General features: G+C 34.7%; 1 protein-coding gene across 2 annotated transcripts; it reads left to right on the top strand.

Annotated features, from left to right (window-relative positions):
• The first annotated feature begins 2136 nt into the window (after nucleotides 1–2136).
• On the top strand, nucleotides 2137–20001 carry LOC131159810 (aspartic proteinase-like protein 1). Of its 2 annotated transcripts, none has more exons than XM_058114984.1 (10): nucleotides 2137–2731; nucleotides 9495–9633; nucleotides 10687–10928; nucleotides 11034–11264; nucleotides 11450–11588; nucleotides 11661–11731; nucleotides 11825–11924; nucleotides 18975–19035; nucleotides 19113–19184; nucleotides 19520–20001. In XM_058114984.1, exons 1-10 carry the CDS (start codon nucleotides 2433–2435, stop codon nucleotides 19756–19758), a joined length of 1593 nt encoding a protein of 530 aa, XP_057970967.1. In that variant the 5' UTR covers nucleotides 2137–2432; the 3' UTR covers nucleotides 19759–20001. The 2 variants fall into 2 exon arrangements, with proteins under 2 accessions (XP_057970967.1, XP_057970966.1); XM_058114983.1 differs by having other exon boundaries at nucleotides 11825–11927.
• The last annotated feature ends 2864 nt before the right edge of the window (nucleotides 20002–22865 follow it).

Below are 22865 nucleotides of genomic sequence, written 5' to 3'. Positions count from 1 at the left end.
ATTGTCTGGTCTTCTTCATCTATACTAATATCAATATTAGTAAGATCCAAAATAATTTTATTAAATTCATCTAAATGTTCATCAATAAATGTTCCAGGGGTTATTCTAAAGGTGTAGAGTCTAGTCTTCTTATGGAGTTTATTTGCTAGGGATTTTGTCATGTACAAACTTTCTAGTTTTGACCAAACTCCAACTGCCGTATCTTCATTGGCAACTTCCTTAAGCACTTTGTCTCATAGGGACAAGATAATGGCACTATGTGCCTTTTGGAGGATTTCGGGCTTTACTTTATTGGTGGAGGGAAAACTTGGTTTCCCCTCTTGTGACGTGGAAGCCCCCTTCTTTTCTCCGAGAAGAGCCTCCTCAAGCCCCTGCTATACCAAGATGGCACGCATCTTAATTCTCCATAAACCAAAGTCATTTTTTCTGATGAATTTTTCTATTTCAAACCTAGTGGTCCCCATCACATAGCTAGGCTTTGATACCACTTGTTGTGTGTATAAGCTGATTACTTATTTAGATTTTCAGATTTCAATCAATTATAAAACAATAAGAATCTGATTTTACCTAAGCATCAACCACAATCACACCTAAACTAAAACCTGTTTATTTTAACGTGTGCGTGTGTGTTAAGCCTGATCAAGAAAAATATTTTATTCACCAAATAAAATTTAGCAAAGCCTCAATAAATTCATAAAAACATAAACATGTCAATCACACAATCACAAGAACACATTTACGTGGTTCGGCCCAAAAATTGGCCTACATCCACAGCAAAAACTCACATTTGGACATACTATATTAAATTTAGTGGAAATAAATACAAGTACACAGATTTATCCTTTCTTGGCTTACCAATCTCTTATAGAAATCAACCCAAGAATGACTAAAGAAAGCCCCTCTTCGCATTTGCGAAGAACCCTAGATTTCTTCCTATCTTTTTCCCTGATTTCCCTAAAAGAAGCCCTCTCAAGAAACTAGATTTGTGCATTACCTTCCCTTACCCTTGCATGAACCTCCGCTAGAGGCTGGAGATCCCCCCAACGCCGAACCTCCACTGTCGTCTCCTTCTCTTGTGTGCTCCACACTCTCCCGCGCGGCTGAAGACACTTGCTACAAGTGCTCTCTCTTGCTGGTGAAGACTCGCAGCTGAGAACAAGAAGCCTCCTGCGCTTGGGTGAAGAAGAAGCCTCTTGCACTCGGGTTTGAAGCTGCAAAACTAATGTGAAGAAAAAACCCCCGCCCCATGCTGTTTTGTTTTATTTACAATTCAGAAAAATTACATCACTGCCCCTATAGCAAAAGATTTAAAAAAAAAAAAAAAAAAAGCTTTGGATCAAGAAAAGAATGGACTACCTAGATTCTTCAACAGGCTTGACACTCTAAGAATATATATATATATATTGTATATATAATGTTAAAAATGACCCAATATAAAAAATGGTAAAATTTAAAAGCTCAATTTAGGCTCGTGAATAACACTATAAAAACTCAAACTCAACTCATTAAGCTACTTAAGTGTCTTGAACTCAAGTAAAGACAAGTCGAATCAAACTATAAAATAAGTATAGTTCAAGTGATTTGCAAGTAAGATTGAAGCACTTACACTCCTAAGACGAACTACCTCCTAGTTTAATGGACTTCTAGATGATTAACAAATTTATAAAAAAAAGAAAAACTCATAATGACAGTGAGCTACCGAAACTTCCAACACCTTCGTGTATAAAAAATATTTGAATTTGTAAATAAATATTTTTAATACTAAAAACTCACATTAAACTTAAATATATAATAAAAAAATAGCATGATATTTTCATCCTACCATGTTTAAACTTGAACCAGCGTTGCGAAAGTTGTAAATTTTAACCTTGGGTAAAAAAAAGAATTTTCACCGTTGTAATTACACCCGAAAGCCGAAGAAAAGCAAGTTAGAGACAAAAAAGTGGAGCATGGACCCACGTGGGAGACGAGACGTCTCCCCTGGCCAATCAATGAGCGTTCTCTCTGCGACACGTACACAGTGGGTCCACATACGTGGCGCCTCCTAGCGGCCTTTGCACACATGTACGGTCCTCATTAAAGCTAATCATTAAGTTTGTAATTATGTATCCGTTAATTTATTCGGCTCCACATTACGATACGCATGGTGCGCACTGCGCTCCCCGCCCCTCTTTCGCCTTGTCACCAACGCCTTCGTCGTCTTCCTCACCCTCCGCCTGCAAACATCCCCACCTCCCCTCTCTTTTCAGTGTGCGCCACTGCCCTCGTTACCCATTTCCTCTCTCTCTCTCTCTCTCTCTCTCTCTGTTTGGGAGCTATAGATCCATTTTTGGATGCTTGCTGAGTGTTGGTAGAGTCGTAGATTTTTCTGGTCTGAGCTCTCGATTGTGCCGGTCTGCGGTTCGGAGGGGGGGGGGGGGGTTCGAGTCGCCATGGCGACTCGATCTATGATTTTTCTTTCAATGCTGGCGGTTTTTGTGAGTGTGAGGAGTTGCGTGGCGGGGATGTTCTCTTTGAGGCTCATTCACAGATTCTCGGACGAGGTGAAGGCGCTGAGAATTTCGAGGCTAGGAGAGCCGCGGCACTGGCCGGAGCGAGGGAGCGTGGAGTATCTCCAGATGCTGGCGAGCAGCGATCTGCACAGGCAGAAGATGAAGCTCGGCTCACAGTACCAGTTGATTTTCCCGTCCGAGGGCAGTAAGACGGTGTCGTTTGGAGACGAACTTGATTGGTCAGTTGAATTGCTTGAGACTATTTCTTAGTGTCGTCATTACTGCTTACTATTCTTATTATTGGAATGTGAGCTCATGAAAATTCCTTTTTTTTGTTGTTGTTTTCCTGTTGTGTTACCTTTACTCTGGGTTGCAGTTTGACCTTGTGAACCTACTTATATAAGCGAAGCCTCTACGTTATAAATTAATTCAGCGAAAATTTTTAGTACAAGAAATTTAGACTATTATGAAAAGTTTAAAATTTTGATTTATGTAAACGAAACCGCTTAGTTATAAATTTAAGGAAAATTTTTACTGAAAAAAAATTGAAAGAAAATTTTACAGAGATCTTCTGAAATAATAAAAATTTTTTACCAAGATCTTCTGAAATAATTTAAAAGAAAAAAAAAAAAAAAACGTGGTATGATGTTAAAATTGTTTTCTAACAAAATGCTGAAAGAAAGGACGTTTATCTACTGGGAAAGTGGCCGATTCACTGGGAGTCCTTTGAAGACGAGGGAAAATGGTTGATTTCCAATGAAATAACTTAATTGCGTTTTCATTTTATATAAAAAAAATATTCAATGAGATCCATTTGGTTACTAAGTAGTTACAATTTAAGGCAACTCATTACTTGTGTCACAAAATTAACATGCTGGCACAGAATGAGTGATTGTGCACATGCAGGTATGTGATGTGGTGCTATTATGTCCACCTCACTTGATCTAAACCAGTTTATGGATGCTACTATATATGGTTTTCATCCAATTTGATGAGAGTTTGGTGAAGAAATTTAGTTTGACGTGGTATGTATACAGCTTAGAGCACTTATTTAGCTTAAGTTATGCGAACATGGTCCACGGCATGACCCATTACATGTCATTTGCATTACTTTCGTGACTCTTTGAGTGACAAATTGTCTTATATTGAAAATTTAGAACAGAAAATTTTGAGAAACCTAGAGCAAATAGTTGGGACAGAAAGTATATTTAACCTTTTTAAAATTTGCTTGGTATGGGAAATACTCACGGTTCTTGGATGTGAAAGTAATATCAACTGTTGTGTTATGTTATTTTTGATGCTGAAAGTTGTCTTGCGGCTCACATAAGGTATTATTATATGCTTCAACTTGTGGGTCTCACATTGCTCTAAAAGATGCCCCACATGAGTTTATAAGGTAGGATTTCTCTTGAAACCAACATGAGATTTCAGATTCTTGTTCCATACATAAACATAGCCCCCAATGAAGGGAGAGTTGGTGTGTGTCTGCGGTTTAGTTTAAGTGGTGTATGTGTACAATTTAGTTTAAGTTCACACTTCACATGGAAGAAGTCAATTATTGATGCCAAAAGTTGTCTCGTGGTTCACGCCATGTATTGTTTGCTTTGGTTTGTGGGCCTCATGGTTTTGCCCTTAAAGGGTGCCTCGCGTGAGTGGAGTGAACCTTGCTTGTGCAAGTGTTTTCGTTAATTCCCAACCAATATGGGATTCTAGACTTTCATTACATACATCATTAATTGCATAGTTTTGGTCCTTTGAGGAGAAAAAGATTCAAAAAACCATGAAACTTTTCCTTGGTAATTAAATGGTTGTGGAGACTCCCCCACAACCCACAATGTGTTGGTTGACTTATCCATACTATTAATCAAGGAAAGAGGAGGCAGTTTTCAACCTACATCTTCTTCCTTTATTGGCGTCTCTTCTATGAGTTTAAATTTTTTTTATAGAAAATTATCAGCTAATGAATAGCTAGTAAATTTATATTCTTTGAAAAATGACTCACAACTCCCCAATTTCCTTGTGACTCCCTAATAATCTCCCTAAAAACCACACATATGCTCCATGGATAGTTTCAATAAAAGCTCAATCACTTCTTTGACCTAATAGTCAATGTTGCCATCTAAAAATTTGTAAATTAATTTATTATGAAGGTAGGAAGTGCTTTAAAGTGCACGACTGTCGCATACTAATCAAGTGCTTGAAAGCGTAACATGTTCCAAAATAGCATACCTAGCTACCCACTTGTAGGTATGCTTTGAAACAAATTTTTGCTTCTTGAAAAGATTCAATAGTGAGCACTGTTTTTCTCCTTCTTCTTTTCCTTTTCTCCCTCTGCTTCTTTTTCTTCTGTTTATTGTTTGAACTTTTTATTTTATTTTTAACTTCTTATATTTAATAAGTTACTAGCCAAGTTTTTAGTCTTAAGACTTGCCCTAAATTTCCACATATATAATTTTTTAATATTTATTTTACATTGAAAGTAGAATCTGACGATTCTCAATCCGATTCTATGATTTGATTCCGCAGAGCCCTCCAACGATCCCACTTAGAATCCTGATTCTAACAACCTTGCCTCCACTTCCCTATCATTAAGAATTATGCAAGAAATAGATTCCCATAAAAAAACTATTAGGAAAAAAAACATAGTATTAAGCAGGTAGAGTGCATATTTACCTCAATGTGGCAGGCGTTGGTATAGGTACAACAATGAGGTCAACCACTTTGCTTGATATGTGGTATAACCATGAGGAGCTTGGCTGTTTAGCGGAGATTCTTGCTTCTTTTACTCCTCATTCCATGTTAGATGTGAGAATGTGGAAAAGGGGATAATCTAGTCATTTCTTATAAAAAGCTTTCCAGAGCATTTGTTGAAGGCCTCCTCTTATGCTTTTCCTTTGGAATTTGGGATATAATTATTTGGCAAGCAAAAGATCCTTCAAATTAAAGCCTTTGCTTGGAATTTGGTTATTAATTGAATTAGTACCAATCATCTGTTGTGGGTGAGGAGACCTTAAAAGGTTTTTAGTTCAGGTGTGTATTTTGTGTACTTCACTCTGGGGATAATATGCACCTTTCTTCTTTTTCATTGCTAGATTGAGGTGGCCTATTTGGTGTTATTAGTGAGGTTTGGCTTTGTCCACATGTGGAAGGTTCTATGAGGATAGATTTTTGTGGGATGGGGAGAAGTAAGAAAATGATTTTCTGGAGGTTTATAGGGCCCACCATTATTTGGGAGTTCTTGATTAATAGGAATGAGAGAATATTTTTGGATAAGATCACTCCTGTTTTGGTTTGGGATAGAGTTGTTTCCTTAGCATGGTTTGGTCCTTCTTTTTTGGATAAGAAAAATGTTTTTATTAAAGAAACAAGCCAGATACAATGATGGGAGGACAAGATGTCCTACTATCGTAGAGTTAGGTCGCGATGTCTCTCCTTGTCGTCTCTCCTTGTCAACACCCCCTCCCAACTTTGCAATGATGGAAGCTACTTCTTTGCAGCCTTACCTAATCCAGAGAATCTCTCAATCTTCTTCCTCACCTCTTTCTTCCCCTGCCCTCACCTTCTCTTCTTCCTGATAACATTAAACTCTCCCTTTCTACCCCTTTCTCTTCACTGCTTCTTTTTCTGCTCTCTGTGACTGTGACTCCTGCCTTTGTCCATGGCAAAAAAAAAGCATTTGGTGTGGATTGAGAGGAAAACCATCAACTTGGCTATAGAATGGGAGAAGACTAACATCTTGAGGCTCACAGAACATTGTGATGGTCGTCGCAAGTTTATTTTTTTGGGAGATTGAGGAGCTTCCTTGGTTCCTTCGAGCATGGGAAGATTTCTGGAGCTCAAGAAGAGTCACCCCCTTGACTTTGTGGTTTTGTAGAATGAGGAACAAGGAGAAAGCCCTCTTAATCCTGAAGTCGAACAAGCATCGTAGATTTATCTGCCTTATGGAAACTAACAGTGGAGGTTGGAGGCATGTGGTCTTCCCGGAGGGTTTCGATTCGAAGGTGTGGCACAAAATCTCTGATGTTGCAGTTGAACTGGGCTGATGCCTGCTTCCACCCTCATTTTGGTAGCCCAAGGCCTGATTGCAACACAGAACTTTGTTCCCCTCCTTGAATTTGGAGGTTTTGAGGACCTCAGCCCCTGCTGTAATCCCTGTGGCCTTGTCAAAGCCTGCAGCAGCTCTGTCTTGCATTCATTGCACTTGCCCCCATTGCGGCAAACCCCTTCAACTGATCTCGAGAGTTGACCAGCTGCAAGAAATTCAAGTTGGTACTAGAAATTGAGAGCGAAGTGGTTCAAGGATTCCCCATAGGGTGGCTTGTGGGAGTGGGAGGAAAGGTTTTATCAAGGGGTTGGAATTATACTAGGAATCTGGCGAGGAGGCTTTCTTAGTTAGGGCTAATATCATGGACCTTTACTAGCATTTGTATGCTAAGGAGTTTCGGGACATATTGATGGTGGACAGTTTTGATTGGAGCCCCATCAAGACAAACTTAGGGCTTGAGAGGCCTTTTGAAGTTGAAGAAATTAAAAAAAAAAAAAAAAAGTGTTTGAGATGAATAGGGAGAAAGCTCCTGGTCCTGATGGTTTTACTGTGGAATATTTTTCCTTTTTGTTTTTTTCAAGAGAATTTGGAGAGAACATCTTGAGGTGTTTTGAGGAGTTTCATCCTAATGGAATGGTGGAAAATATTGTGACCTCTTACCGTTTTAGCCTTTATCCCTGAGGACAATTAGATATATTAGTCTAGTTAGTAGTCTTTAAGAGATTCTTTCTAAGGTCCTAAGGGACCGTTGAGAGGTTTTGAGGGATGCAGTGAGAGGCTGCAAGAGGTATTGAGGGATACCTTTCCACCCGGCAATGAAGAAAAAGATGAATGTTAGTCTCGTTTCCCTCATGGCACAGCATACAAACGTCTGGGCTAACAGCCTTAAGTGTTGCTAGTCATTTGTATTAGTCCTGTTCAGAACACACGTCCTGATGAAGGCCTGGATCTTTAAGGGACATTTGTTTGCCAATCAGATTTATTCAAATGAAAGGGACTTGGATTTGAAGATTATATAAAATGATTAAGGAAAGACTTTGAAGAGAAAGACCCCTAAGTCCGCGATCTAAAGCCCTCTTGAAGCAGGAATAAAACAATTTAGAACATCCATTAAGAAGTAATCTCATTTACCTCTTGTTCGTTTAGAATTCTAAAGAAATGGAAATCCCAAGAAAGAGAACCACCCTTCTAAAACAAAAAAAGGCTGAAATCGGTTTATTATGAACTGTACGTAGTCTAAACAATTGTAGCACCGGCAGCTCCAATGAAGCCTCTCCCACCCAAGTATCCTTCCATATCCGAAATCTATTTCCATTACCCACTTTAAGAGAGTAAGAGGAGAGAAAAGACAAACTATTTGGGTAACAAACTTCTAGGGGCTTGCATGGGTAATGTTGCCTCTCCCTTTAGTATCTCACTATTCCAACGAATTCCGTACTTGTTCTTAATAATCCAATGCCATAAGGAATTAGACTCTAGAGGGAACCTCCATAACCATCTGTTTTGGAGACCACATCGCCAAGCCCTAGCCCCCTAAGATTTAGGTCTCCTAATCACATCCCAACTAACAAGGTTATCGCTCTTATCTTCTTCAAAACTATACCACTAGAAATCTCTCATAATTTTCTCCAAGGTCCAGGCATCTGGGCACTGTAGCTGGAACTATAAAAAGGGATAAAAAAAAAAAAATGGCAATATTAGAAAGGAACGCACTAATAAGAGTGAACACCCTCTAACCCCGTGGAACAAATGACAGTTAAGCCCTTCTCCAACATTCTAATCTCCTCCCCACTCTCTCAACCATAGGATCCCAAAAAGCAACTGGCAAAGGATTACCCCCTAAAAAAAGAACAAGATGCGATAAAGACCAAGCCAAAAGTCACAACCAGCTAGAAAAACCCTCTAGCTCTTACTACTTAATATTAATATCAGCTCCTACTACTTAATATTAATATCTGCCAAACAGCTGTTGGATAAATTTATCTTCAACCCAGAATCTTCTAAAAAATTCTTAATAAAATAAGGACCTTGCAGAATTCTCAACACTATTCTCTAGGAAAAACGTAGTATCATCTAAAGATGACACCTCCACCCCTCCTTCCTAATCCAAAGGCCCTTCGCACCCTAGGTCCTGAGCATGATTACCATCCTACTCAAGCCATCAACCACCAAAAATAAACAGAAAATGAGAGAATGGACCCCCTTGTCTTAATGCTGAGAAACCCTAAATTAACCCCTAGGCTGACCATCAACAATCATCGACATATTAGTAAAGGCACCATCTCATCTATTTTTGCCAGTCCCAAATGCCTTCTTTTGCATCACCTTATAAAGGAAACCCCAATTTACCATAGAATAGGTTCTTTTCTTTGTACAATTTAAAAACAACATCCTTCTTAGTTCTCACCCCTCCTTACATCCCCAGCAACCTCATTAGCTTCCATAATTGCATCTAAGATTTGTCTATCTGTAACAAAAGCATGGGCCATCATCCCCCACACATCCTTAGTCTTCTTGGCAGAACCTTAGTTAAAACCTTGGGAACACACTGGTCGCTAGACTAATCAGCCTAAAATTCTTCACCCTCCTTGACAGCTACAACTTTCTTTTTTAGATATTGATATTATGGCAGAAAATAGAGACTCCGTGGATGTCATTCAGGCATGCATAAACTGCCTGGTCACTTTGTTATTGAGTTCTCTTAATATCACAATCCTCTCACTGTCACAATCGATCATTTATTTATTTCTTTTGGAAAACAGTGAATTGAAATTTGTTACTTGTTCAACAACTAGGCAGTGATGGAAGTTCTAAGAAATTAGGGCAAGCTTGTAGTCCTTCAATCATTATGCATCAGTCTTCCTAATTCTTATTTTGTGTATGAATCTCAAATAAATCGCTATAGAAACTATGCTTCTTTGTTCTAGAAATTGAAATCTCTGTTTCCAATGTTACAGGTTGTATTACACCTGGATAGATATAGGGACACCAAAAGTTTCTTTTCTTGTTGCTCTGGATTCTGGGAGTGACCTACTTTGGCTGCCGTGTGATTGTATACAATGTGCTCCCCTATCTGCAAGTAACTATCATAGTCTGGTAGGCCATTCTGCTCCAACTTATTGACGCCCATGTTTTCTTTTTCTTTTTAAAACTAACATTTTGGTTTTCAACTCATTGCTGCATTCTCCTATTTACTGCACTTCTTAAATTCTCATTTGATAGACAGTATCCACATCTTTAGACATTGCTACTTGATATGCATTCCTACTCAGGATAAATCTTGCCATTAAGAGAGCAGTTGAGTTTTAAACTATTGTATTTAAGGAATTCTCCAATTATTTCAACATCCCCATCATTTGATTTATGTCTTAATTTTATAAGATTTTTTTTATCCTCTAATGATATGACATTTGAGCAATTCTTAAGCTTGAGTATCTGAAAATTTTTAAATTTCATAATTTTCTTTAAAATATAATATCATAATAAAATAAAATATAGTGTGCCAAAAATAAATAAAATAGAAAAAAATTGGGAATATTATTAAATATCATTAAAGTTTTAAATAAAATATTTTTATTGCCTCATATTATGTTTGAGCCCAGTCATAGAGAGCATACAAGGAGCTTGCATGAAGCAATTGTTTGTAGAATTTCTCATATAGTTAATTTATTTTCGAAGAGAGCCCTTCTTCTTTTTTTTTTTTGTATTTTTATTTTTAATTATTTGGGTTATGAAGAGGCACATTTCTCAAATGTAACTTTGTTTGAAGGTGTTATTTATATGACTCATGATTCCTTTGTACCTCCAAACATGAGCCTTGGTTGACCTCGGCTGTGCATTATTCCTGGAGGTGATCTTTAAGACTTCTCATTGAGTGGCTTTGATTCAGACAGCTTTTGTATTTCAGAGGGCCAATTATTTTGACAGTTGCATTTTAACTTCTGCGAGGAATCTTTAGCCATTAAGATTGTGGGCCTTGTCAGTTGTCTATGCATATGTATACTTGGCAGAATAAAATATTTAAGAATGCCAGCAATTGTTACAATGGAGTAGCAAAGTCTCTGCTAAGACATGCTAACAGGTTTAGCACTTATTTCCAATGATTGATTGGCAGGTGCTCCCACGTATTTTGGGGCATCTATTGTGCAGGATAGAGATCTAAATGAGTACAGTCCTTCTGGCTCAAGCACGAGCAAGAACTTATCTTGCAGCCATCAGTTATGTGATTTGGGTCCAAATTGCAAAACTTCAAAGCAGCCCTGTCCTTATATTGTTAACTACTACTCTGAAAATACATCGAGTTCTGGACAGCTGGTTGAGGACATACTACATCTTGCATCAGGGGGTGATGATGTATCAAACACTTCTGTGCAGGCTTCAGTCGTTATAGGGTATATTCTGCTGTTGCATTAGATTCTTGAAAAAACTTATTAGCAATATCTTTTAGTAATTGAATAAATTTAGACTTACTTCTGTTATCTATCTTCTTGTTATAGATGTGGCAGGAGGCAGAGTGGTAGTTTTTACTCGGACAGTGCTGCTCCTGATGGTCTAATGGGTTTAGGGCTTGGACAAATTTCAGTTCCAAATTTTCTTGCTAAACAGGGATTGGTTCGGGACTCTTTCTCATTGTGTTTTAATGAGGACTTTTCTGGGAGAATTTTCTTTGGGGATCAAGGATTAGCTACCCAGCAATCAACCCCGTTCCTGCCTTTGGATGGAAAATAGTACTACCCGGCTATTCACTTTCTAATTGTTTCTTTCTGTGTCCGTTTGTGTGTGTGAGGGTTGGGGTGTGCCTGTATGCACAAATCTCAGAGCACAGATATTCACTTCTTGGTGGGCCTTGTTCTCGTGTAATTTTCTTCCTCTGTATTTTAGCTGATTAACTTAAGTGTATTTTTTTTTTCAGTATGACCTACATTGTTGGAGTGGATTCATGTTGTATTGGGAGATCTTGCCTTGAGAAAACAAGCTTTAAAGCTCTTGTGGACAGTGGGACGTCATTTACAGCTCTTCCAGATTATGTCTATGAAAGAGTTGCTAAGGAGGTATTTTCTTTCTGTTTAGCTCTATGAGAAATTCAATATGAATATTTCTAATGTGATTGCCTATGATGATAGTTTGATAGCCAAGTGAATGCAGTGAGTTCTAGCTTTGAAGGATTTCCTTGGGAGTACTGCTATAGTTCCAGGTAAATTTGCATGAAATGAAGAGAGCTTTGGCAGGCTGTGCTTGTTCATAATGGTGTTATATATGGTAACTTTCTGGTAAATTTGTTGTTTAGTTCACAGGATTCACTTAAGATTCCATCCGTGATGTTCATGTTTGGGTTGAACAACAGTTTTGTGGTCCGTAACCCTGTTTTTCTGATCTCTGATGAGCAGGTGGTACTCAAAACTTTTGATATTTTTTATATGAATTTTCAAGTGCTAAAACAATTTATAACAATATATGTCATGCTTTGTTTTGTTTTCTTGTTGAATTTGGTTTAATCAGCTGACTGTGTTCATGTTTTTTACTTTCCTTTTGTTTTCATCGCATGAATTATGAAAACAGCTGATTTGCACTTGCATATCAGAAATCAAAATCTGGGTGAAGTGTTTTTAGAATGAAATCTAAATTGACGTCATTAATGGGATTTTGACTATTTGAGGGTTGGCCTTGATGCATTGTTAGGGTTACCTGCTTGCGTGATTGTGACTTGGGTGTCATGAGTTCAAATTGCAGAACTAGCTTTTTTGAATGTGCGGCTAACTGGCTAAGGCTGCATCTATGTTACCTAGAATGTGGAATGTTTCCTTCATGGAATGGGAACAGGTTGTGGTACAGCACATGCTCTAAAATGTGGAACGTTAGGGGTATACTTATATATTAGATATATAAGTGAAAAAGATGTAATGGCACTCGTGGGATTATGTTGAAGTTTTTTTTTTCAAAATGTAAAGAGATTCTCTTCCTTTGAGAAAAATAGATTAATAATGACTGAAAAATAGGATTAGGATGCGATCATTTTCCACTTTGACTGGTAAAAACATAAGTTATGTGAAAAATATTAAACTAAAACTTTGGATCATAGTTTTAAGAACTGGACCAGACCAGCCAGTGTTGACTTGAATCGGAACCGGCCAAGTTATCGGTCCGGACAGGAGGCTTGAGCCAGATTTTGAGTGAACCGGTGTCAACCTGATCAAACTCAGGTGACTCGGTCCAACTTGGCAAGACCCGGCGAGTCAACTTGGTTTGATTGGGTTTTCATTAAAAAAAAGGAAATTGCTGCATTTTGCAGCCTCTGGGTTTGAACTCAGGACCTCATACTTGACATGAAAGAGCCCATACCACGTGAACTGATTTATTTTGCAATTAAATGACCACAGTAAATTTATATACATGTAATATACACATCTAAACTATTAAATTCATCAAAATTTTTAATTTTTTATCTTTAAGTTTTTGTTTGAAACTTTAAAATATTAAGAAAAGTAAAATTAAATATAAAGGAGTTTAAAATTTTTATACTTGGTTATGCAAAGTGAAAAAAATAACAATAGATATAACAAATTAATTAACAAAACTTTGATTTTGTACAGTATTGAATATTAACATTTATTTTTTCTTAATTAAATTTTTACTTTTAATGTAAAAATATTCCTAAAGATGAATTTTCTACTTTTGTTTTCTTCAAAATAAATTCTTGATCCAAAACTATGCTGTAATTAAATTTAAAGTAAATAGAACTCTATATTACATTTAATATTTTATTGATCAATCAAAAAAATTTACTCTTTTAAATAAATTCGAAATAACAATGCTCTCTTCACATTATTATTTAATATTTATTTATTTAACTTTTAATGATGATAATAATTATCAATATAGACATTCTTATTATACACACACACACACACACACACACACACACACACACACACACATATATATATATATAAAAATCACCGGTTCAACCACCAGTCCAATTGGTTGAACTGACCAGATAGCTTCACCGGGTTGCTCACTGGTTTGGGTTTTAAAACTATGCTTTGGATCATTAGATTTAGTGTTTCAGAACGAAAATGTACCATGTTTCGGAATGTTTGTATCACCCACGGTTTGCTTGGATGTTATTGTTTTTTGGTAACATGGGTTGCATACATACGACCCTCCCTAAACCTTGCCTTGACAAGGGCCTTAATGCACCTTTTAACTGTTGAACCAATACGTCGAGACTATTTTTTGAGGGGTTGCATGGGTACACTACAACAAGAACAACAACCAAGCCTAAGTCCCACTAGGTGGGGTCGGCTACATGAATCCTTTTCCGCCAATTTATGTAATCATGGGCAATTTTTTGCCACAAATTCAGGGCTATTAAATCCTTACTATCGATTTCAAGTTATTTTAGGTCTATGCTTACCCTTTCTACTATCCCTCACAGTAACTAACTCACTTTTCTTTATTGATGCACTATTTGGCCTACGTTACAGGTGTGCAAAATCATCTAAGCCGTCCCTCCCTTATATTCTACAGGAGTTATGGTTAACTTACCGCGAATATGTTCATTCCTTAATTTATCTTTTAATGTTATACCACTCATCCATCTTAGCATTCTCATCTTGGAAAGTTTTACTTTTTGGATATATTGTTTCTTAGTCGGCCAACATTTTTATCCGTATAGCATAGTTGGCCTTACAATCATCCTATAGAACTTACCACGATTACACAACACGCTTGAAGAACTTTTTCATTTTATCCAATCTGCTTTAACTCTTTGCATTATATCTTTTTCATTTCTCCTTCAGCTTGCATAATAGATCCAAGATATTGAAATTTACTAGTGCTATTGATTTCTTCATCATCAAGTTTAACCGTGTCTCTAATATTCCTCTTATTGTGATTGAAATTACATTTCATATATTTTGTCTTATTTCTACTTATCTTAAAACCTCTAAATTCTAAAGCTTTTAAATTCTAAAGTTTCTCTCCATAATCCTAACTTAGATTTACTCCACCCCTAGTTTCATCAATCAAGACAATATTATGTGCAAACAACATACATCATGGAATCTCATTTTGGATACTCTTAGTAAGTTTATACCTCACTAGAGTAACAAGATAAGGACTCAACTAAGATTCTTGATGTACTCCTATTATGATTAGAAATTCCCTAGTCTCTCCACTTGTAGTCCTAATGCTAGTTATTATTCCATCGTACATATCCTTTATGACATACTACGTACACATTTTTTTTTTCCCTAAAACCCAACATAGAACTTTCGTGGGTACCCTATCATACGCTTCCTCTAAGTCAATAAATACCATATGCAAGTTTCTCTTCTTTTTCCTAAACTTTTCCATTAATCTTCATAAAAGATATATAGCTTTTGTAGTAGATCTCGTAGGCATAAAACCAAATAGATTTTCTGAAGCTTTTGTTTCCAACCTTGATCTTTGTTCAACTATCATTTCCCACAGTTCCATTGTATGACTCACAAGTTTAATTTCACAATGGTTATTACAAATTTAAATATCTCCGTTATTTTTATATATAGATATTAAAGTGCTTTTCCACCATTTATCGCACATTTTCTTAGTTTTTATAATTTTGTTAAATAAATTAGTTAACCATATAATTCCATTATCACCTAGATATTTCCAAACTTCAATTGGATGTTATTCGGTCCTATAACATTTCCATTTTTCATCTTTTTTAATGCAAACTTAACTTCATAACTCAAATTTTGCAAATAAATATCATATTTTTAACCTTTTCCTCATTTGGCACTTCTAAGTTTAAGATTTCTACTTGGTTCTCATTAAATAACTTACTAAAGTAATTTTCCATCTTTCTTTCATGTTTTCGTCTTTAATCAAAACAATATCATTCTCACTTTTTATACATTTTACATTACTTAAATCCTTGCTCTTTCTTTCTCTAACTCTAGCAAGTTTAAATATGTTTCTTTTTCCTTCTTTTGTATCTAATTTAGCATATAAATTATTCAATGATCTATGTTTAGCTTCATTAACGACCTTTTTTTCATCTTTTCTTGCCTCTTTACTTTTCAAAGTTTTTTATGTTTTTACATTTTACTATGTTTTATACTAATTTTTTTTTGTCTTTCCAACTTTTTGGACATCTTGATACGACCACCAACTTTCTTTGTTATTCAAGAATCTTCCTCTTGATTCACCTAAAATTTATTTTGCTATCTTTTAATGGAGTTAGCTATCCTACTCCAAAGAGTGTTTGTCTGCACCATCCTTTATTGTCCAATCACCATTTTTGATCATTTTATCTTTAAATTTTATTATATTTCTCCCTTTAGGTTCCACCATGTAGTTCTCTTGCACTGATTTATATAATCCTTTCTCTTCTATTTTTTATTTCGTATATCTAACAATAAAGTTCTGTGTTGTGTAGTTAAGCTTTCACTTGAAATAACTTTATAATCCTTACATAATAAACGATCTACCCTTCTATTTAAGAAAAATTCTATTAAACTTTTATTTTGTCCACTTTTGAAGTTTATTAGGTGTTCTCTTTTCTTAAAGCAAGTATTCATTGTAATAAAATCATATGACATAGCAAAATCTAAGATCATATCCCCAAACTTATCTTTATCTCCATATCCATGTCATCCATGTATTCTCTCATAACCATGGATTTAAATCGCGGTAGCGGGTAGCGTAACGTAACGGTAACGGGTGTAACGGGAAGCAAGAGTAGCGGATGTTACATAACGACAAGCGGGTGTAACGGCCGTAAATTTTTTTGAAGCACGCACAACCTTGTGCATATTAGCGGATTTGCATGTTTTAATCTTTTAGCCCTTCTTATAAAGAGTTTTAGTGTATTTTGGATCCTTTAGTTTGTGTAACTAAGTTATTTGGTAAGGGCAACAAGTTTACATTTGTTTTAAACCACCATTAATAGAAAAATTATATGTGTGTGCGTATTTATACTTCTCATTGTTCTTATCTGTGATAAATTCTTATGTGTGCTAAATTAATTAATAAGACAAAATACATTATACACTCCATTAATCTATTAGACACATAAGACATACGAATAATACAAATATAAAATAGTTAGAAAAGAAAGAAGGTTGAAGTTGAAAAATATAGAACATAAATATCACATTACTAATATTATCAAAATAAAATATTTTCCTTAAAGTTAGTATTTTCAAATTGTTAATTAATGCATCTATTGTTAGTATTTAAAGAAATAGTAAATTTTGTATCATTGTCATCCTCATTATAATCTTTTCCCCCTCTTGCCACTAGGTATATTGAGAATGATTTATGAAAGAGAGGGAAAAAGTGAGAAGAAAAAGTAAAAAATAAAATATTTTTTTGGTGTAACAGTCTTGTAGCGGTTACGTAACAGCCGTAGTGGCCTTTACGTAACGGTCACGGTCCGTAACAGCCGCTACGACTGTGATTTTTCTTCCCATCGATTTCACGGTGTGTAATGGTATCGGTAACCCAAAAAACCATCACGTAACGGTCGCAGCTTTTATTTAAAACCATGCTCATAACTTTTATTATTCCTTCCAATATGTCTATTCAAATTTGCTCTTATAATATTTTCTTAGTCTTCCATGTATCCTCTCATAATCTATATTATATTACATTGATATTGCCTTTTTATGCTTCTGTGATCAATCATATTGATTTGCCTCATGGTGTGTAATTAAGATTTTCCCCACTCTTTATGGGAATGCAAATAAATGTAAAAGCAGTTATTTTTCAATAAAAAGAGGTTAAATTGGTTATTGAGGCTAAAAACTGGGATATAGTTGTTGGAAGTTCTTAAAGTTGTAGGCCACATTTCAAAGAATCACTGATCTAATATCAAGGGAGGAAGGACGATAGATGAAACTTTGAATAAATGGGAGAAATAGATTCATGAACTTGTGAAGATTAAATAAAAAGTCAAAAACATTGATATATTGACATTTTATGGAGTTGGACCTCTCTTTACAATCAAAGGTAACCTGAATATCAAAGAAGCATGAACAATATGCATCTAGCCTGCAGTATGAAAATATGAATCATAGTACAAGGGTTTTTTATTATATTTTTTAATTTTTTTTAATTTTTTTATAGTTTGGTGGAGAAGGGGTCCAAGTTGAGTTAGTATATGAGAGAAATGATATATATTTAATTTTTGGAGTTGCAGAGACCTCAATTTTGCTAGCTAATGAATTATAGATTAGAACAGAACATTGTGTTTCAACTTATGGATTAATATGGAATCTTTTAAAGAGAAAAACAAATCAAATCTACAGAATAGGTTCATGTGTGAGTTTTTTCCTTTTTTCTTTTCTTTGTTGGGTGCCCAGGGATTTTTTTGGGGTAGTGTGATGGTTTGATTTAAGTAACTGGTAGTAATAATGAGACCCTTGACATATCTTGACCTGTTTATCTTGGTTACCTTCTTATTTTTCCCTTGAACAAATCAGTGTACAAATCAACGACCAAAAAACATCAAACCAAACCTTAAGAGTCGCTAGGCGAGTTCGTCTAAACAAATTAGTGTAATAATTTCAAAATTTTGACAAACTTAATAACATGTTAAAGAAAATCCTAGTATAGAGAACCATTGTATGTGAGAGGACTTTATAATACTTCATTAATTGATGGATCGAGTTGAGAATCTTCTTTCATGATACTTGACTAGAGTTGACTCCTACAGTGGTTTCTCATACTTCATAAAAGTTACCATAAAATGCTTTTGTTTTCCCCTTAATTTTTTTATCTACCTACAAGTCCTTTTCCTTCACCCAACTTTGTAAAGTTCATTCTAGGGAGCTTTCGTGTCTAGTATGGAATTTTAACTTGCAAAGATCCTAAAGCAGAAGAAGAGTTATGCTAAAACTGAATTAAATTAGTATGTTTTTAGTTCTTGTTCCAGCTGCAGAATATAAATTTGAAATTCTTATTTAATTCTTAATTGAATTTAGCAGTGGGACTTTAAAATTTTAAACTAAATTGAATGAGCTTGCTCGTACTCATTGATTGCATCCTGTCATGAATTAGTTTCTAGCTGTTGAGTGTGCTGAAATTGTCTAATGTTCAATGATCTACTGCTTGTTGGATGCATGAACATATTGTCTGCCTTGGGCATAACTGTATAAGATGATAATTAAGATGCAAACTGCTTTTAGATGCTGCAACGTTTATGTACTATATATTACTATGTTGGTGCCAGGGACAATTTGATTTCGAACTCCTTTGGTTCACTTCTTTTTCAGTAGTGAATTTTATTTTAGTGTTGATTTGAATAGCGATTGACCATTACCTTGTAGTCTCTGGAGTATGAAACAGTTCAGTTTTATGTATGACATCTGTGAGCTGCGGAGCAATTGATTGAAACTGTAATGAAATTGCAAGTACAGATAATATCTAACAAGGTGATTATTGTGGTGCAGGGAATTGTTGGATTTTGTTTGGCCCTACAGCCAGCAGATGGAGATATTGGAACAATTGCACGTAAGTGTGCAGAATGTTTCTCAGTGGATTTGGTCATCTTTTCTGTTTAATATGTAACCTCACAACTGCTGTTACAGAGAACTTCATGACAGGATATCAGATGGTCTTTGATAGAGAGAATTTGAAGTTGGGTTGGTCATCTTCCAATTGTAAGCATTCTAAATTTTCCAACTATAGTTCAGGAGTGCCTTACGACTAATTGCACATTTGAGGAATAGATATTTCATTTCCAGAAATTACACCATTAACTTGTTGGTTTCAACTCGTTTTGTTCTTTTGTTTTCTTCAAATTTACGGAGAGTAACTGGACAAAATAAGCAAATATTTTTGTCAGTTATTGTTGAAAGATGGAGAAATGTTTGCATTGCTAGAAGAAGGGTTGCACTTTGGGACTTATTAGGGAGACAAAGCCCATACTTTATCTTTATTTGATTTGTTTTTAGTAGTTCAACATTGTGGAGCTCATAGATACTCGCATGTGCAGGTACAGATCTTGGCAATATTAAACAAATGCCCCTGACTCCATCCCCAGTTGTCAGACCGCCCAATCCATTACCAACTAACGAGCAGCAGAGCAGCCCCCAGGGGCATGCAGTTGCTCCTGCCCTTGCTGGTAGGGCTCCCTCTCGATCCTCATCTGCCTCGACACAGCTTCTTTTGACCTGGTGTAGTTTGTCTGTCAGATCACTTCTGCTAGTATATCTACTTCCTATGGCCTTCTGACTTGTTGGACTTGCTCATTCTCTGATAGGGTTATTAGAATTCTCTCTCTGGCCTTACATGTAAATCTAGCTTTTTATGTGAAGCTCTCCTGTCCCCCAATGTTATCTTTTTCATTTCTAGGTCGAAATTGTGGGGGTTGGTAGGAAAATATATATGTATCTCTTTACTTTCTTTATGTTTCAGACTTCTGGGGAATTTTCCCCTCTATATATATAGTGTACTGTTTTCCTTTGGCTTATTAAATACTTATTTATTTGTTCATCAGCCTTCCCAGTCCATGTATCGTTGCATCATTATCTTTTTGTTGAGCTACTCTTTCGTTCAGAAGATTTTCTGATCACCACCCCTCGTTTTTTTTTTTTTCATTCTTTCCTTTGTTTTCTCAACTGGACGGGAAGGAATTAACATAATGATTCATACATTCATCTGGTTGTAAAAAACAGAAAGAACAAAGTGATTCTTAATTGAGAAAGCATATGGACGAAGTCCAAACTAAGTTAGGCAGCTCATGGATGCTTTTTGGAAGATTGGTAAGAATGGTCAGCTAGGTGTTTTTGCAACTTTTGTTACATAGTTTGTGGTTGGAGTGTTGGACTAGCTACTTTGGCTGTTCTTTTTTGGTGAGTGCTCTAATCTAGTTTCTGATGTTATATTTCTACTGCAACTTATTTTAAGTCTGTTTTGTTTTTCTCCATCTTATTATCATTAACAATTCATTTGGTGCCTCACTTGTCTTACATTTTAACTTGTAAGCATTCAAACCATCTTAATTGCCCTTGTTATATTTTTTAGATGCTACACATAATTTCCTATGGATGTGATTATTTGACCATTCTCATCCTTGCAATTTTCACTTTTTGGTATGGTATTTACTATTTATTGACATTCTGAACTTGCTTTAGCTGTTTAATGGTCACCACTTGGAACACCTCTATATTTATCTGACTTGTTTTGATGTGTCCAAACATATTTGAAACACTTTTTGATTTACCCAAACTTGCTTTAATTCTACCAGTCACCTCTTTAATTTTTTCTCTCAGCTCACATGATATGTATAATTGTGAGATTTCGAAATTTGCTTATGCGGCAGTGATTGTGAGCATGAATTTCAGATCTTGAATTTGAATTTAGATGGGTTTGGACAATCAATTTCAAATCCTAGTCTCTCCAAACACAAGGAGAGAATTCTTGACCATCAAATATAATATTTGTCTAATATCCTTCTTAATTGAGATCATACTTTGTTTTATTTCTAGTTATCTAGAATTCTCTTAGTTCTAGAGCCTTGTTTTATTTCTAATTGTCTTAAGTTTGTCTTAGTTTCATGACTTTATTTATAATTTTAACATTAATTTTTTTACTCCATTAACATCATCATGATATCATTTACAAACAATATACACAAAAGAACTTTAGTTTGGATCGTTTATAAACAAGTTATGTCAACATTTTGATACATTCAACCAAATTGGTCTTTGTGTGAAGTACTCTTTCTCTTATTATTTTTGTTTTCTAATTTGTTTTCACTGTATCATAAGATAAATTTATAGCTTTTGTAGTTTAATCTCTTGGGTGTGGATTCAAATTGATTTTTAAAGACTCTAGTTTTTAACTATAATCGTTGTTTAATTATTCTTGAAGTTTCATTAGATGATTTGTAAGCTGATTTAAGGGTAGAAATGGCTTTGAATATCTTTTGTTCTTTTTTATATTTTTGTATGTAGGTATTGAAGTGTTTTTTCAATGTTCATCTTACATTTTTTTTTTTATTCCTTATAGTATTTATTTAATAAATTTTTACTCAGTCGTCTCGTAAATAATTCTAAACTTTGATTCGAACGTCATCAAATCCTACTATTTTTTTTTTTTTCATTTTTTAAAATCTTCTTTAAAACATACTTAAATATATTGACTTTAATCTCGCTAACCTCAAATTTCTAAATTTTTTTTATTTGTTAATTTTGATTTCAGTCTTTTACTTGGTTTTCGTTGAATAGTAAATTAATTAATTAAACCAAATTCGCCTTCTCTCCGTTGTATCTTCTTTAATTAAAATGCTATTATACATATTTTTTAGGGTAAAAGATACTAATCTTCTTTAGGATTTTGGTAAACAGACTATGACATTCCTTGAAGTTTTAAAAATTTCAGAGACTTATTTTTAGGTTTTAAAATTTTTGGAGACTTTCCTTAAGATTTATTAAAAAGACACAAATATCCTGTTGTAATTTGTAAAAGGATTAGTGTTTTTTTTTGGGAGAGGTGTGTGTTTTTTTGATAAATATTAGAGGAGATTTTTGACATTTTAGAAATCTTATAATAGGTTTAATATTTTTGAAATCTCAGGAGATGTCTGTCTTTTTGCTAAACCTTCTAGGAAGGTGAGCATTTTTGTATGATACCTTAATGAGGTTTTTGGTTGATTTTTTTTTTTATCAAATGTTAATAATAATAAAAATATTATTTTACTATAATTAAAAATTTTATAAAAAATAAAATAAAATAAAATTTTATTCACTATTTACTATATATATATATATATATATATATAATATTTTTAATAATTAATTTAATATTTGATAGCATGAATTTTAAGGTTTTAATTTAAATTTGCTCAATATAATTTTATACTTTCATTTTGTTAAAGTTTATATAAAATCAAATCAAGAGCTCAAAATTCATATTTTCAAATGAACATAAATATAAAAATGTGAATTTATTTATATGTACTTTTTATTTCTTTAGGTAGTGTTCAGGAGTATGAATTTCGAACCTCAATGTGTGAATTTGAATAAATATATATATAATTTTATATTACATCTTATTTAAATTTAGTTTAACTTTAAATTTAAAAATCTTTTCAAATATAAAATTATTATTATTATTATTATTATTATTATTTAATAATTTCGAAGCGAATCTACCCCTAGATTTCATTAACCTATCCTCCTTTAACCCTACCATGGTGTTTTTACTAGGTGGACAGCAACGTAATTGTCATTTTGATATTAATTGTGGAAGCCAAGACGGTCCAAGTGACAGCCTGTGTTCCCCCAATCAGTTGAAAATGATGTCATTTTGAGAATTGATTAATATTGACATTGTCT

Source organism: Malania oleifera, chromosome 7, assembly GCF_029873635.1.
Source record: "Malania oleifera isolate guangnan ecotype guangnan chromosome 7, ASM2987363v1, whole genome shotgun sequence".
Taxonomy (NCBI): domain Eukaryota; kingdom Viridiplantae; phylum Streptophyta; class Magnoliopsida; order Santalales; family Ximeniaceae; genus Malania; species Malania oleifera.
Note: the sequence above shows the minus strand (reverse complement) of the source record. Positions and strands in the feature narration are given on the sequence as shown.

Coding starts and splice junctions, on each gene's coding strand:
- LOC131159810 (XM_058114983.1), top strand. CDS start 2,433: ATGGCGACTCGATCTATGATTTTTCTTTCAATGCTGGCGGTTTTTGTG. Junction 10,929..11,033: donor CAGGCTTCAGTCGTTATAGG/GTATATTCTGCT, acceptor TTCTTGTTATAG/ATGTGGCAGGAGGCAGAGTG. Junction 11,265..11,449: donor CTGCCTTTGGATGGAAAATA/GTACTACCCGGC, acceptor TTTTTTTTTCAG/TATGACCTACATTGTTGGAG.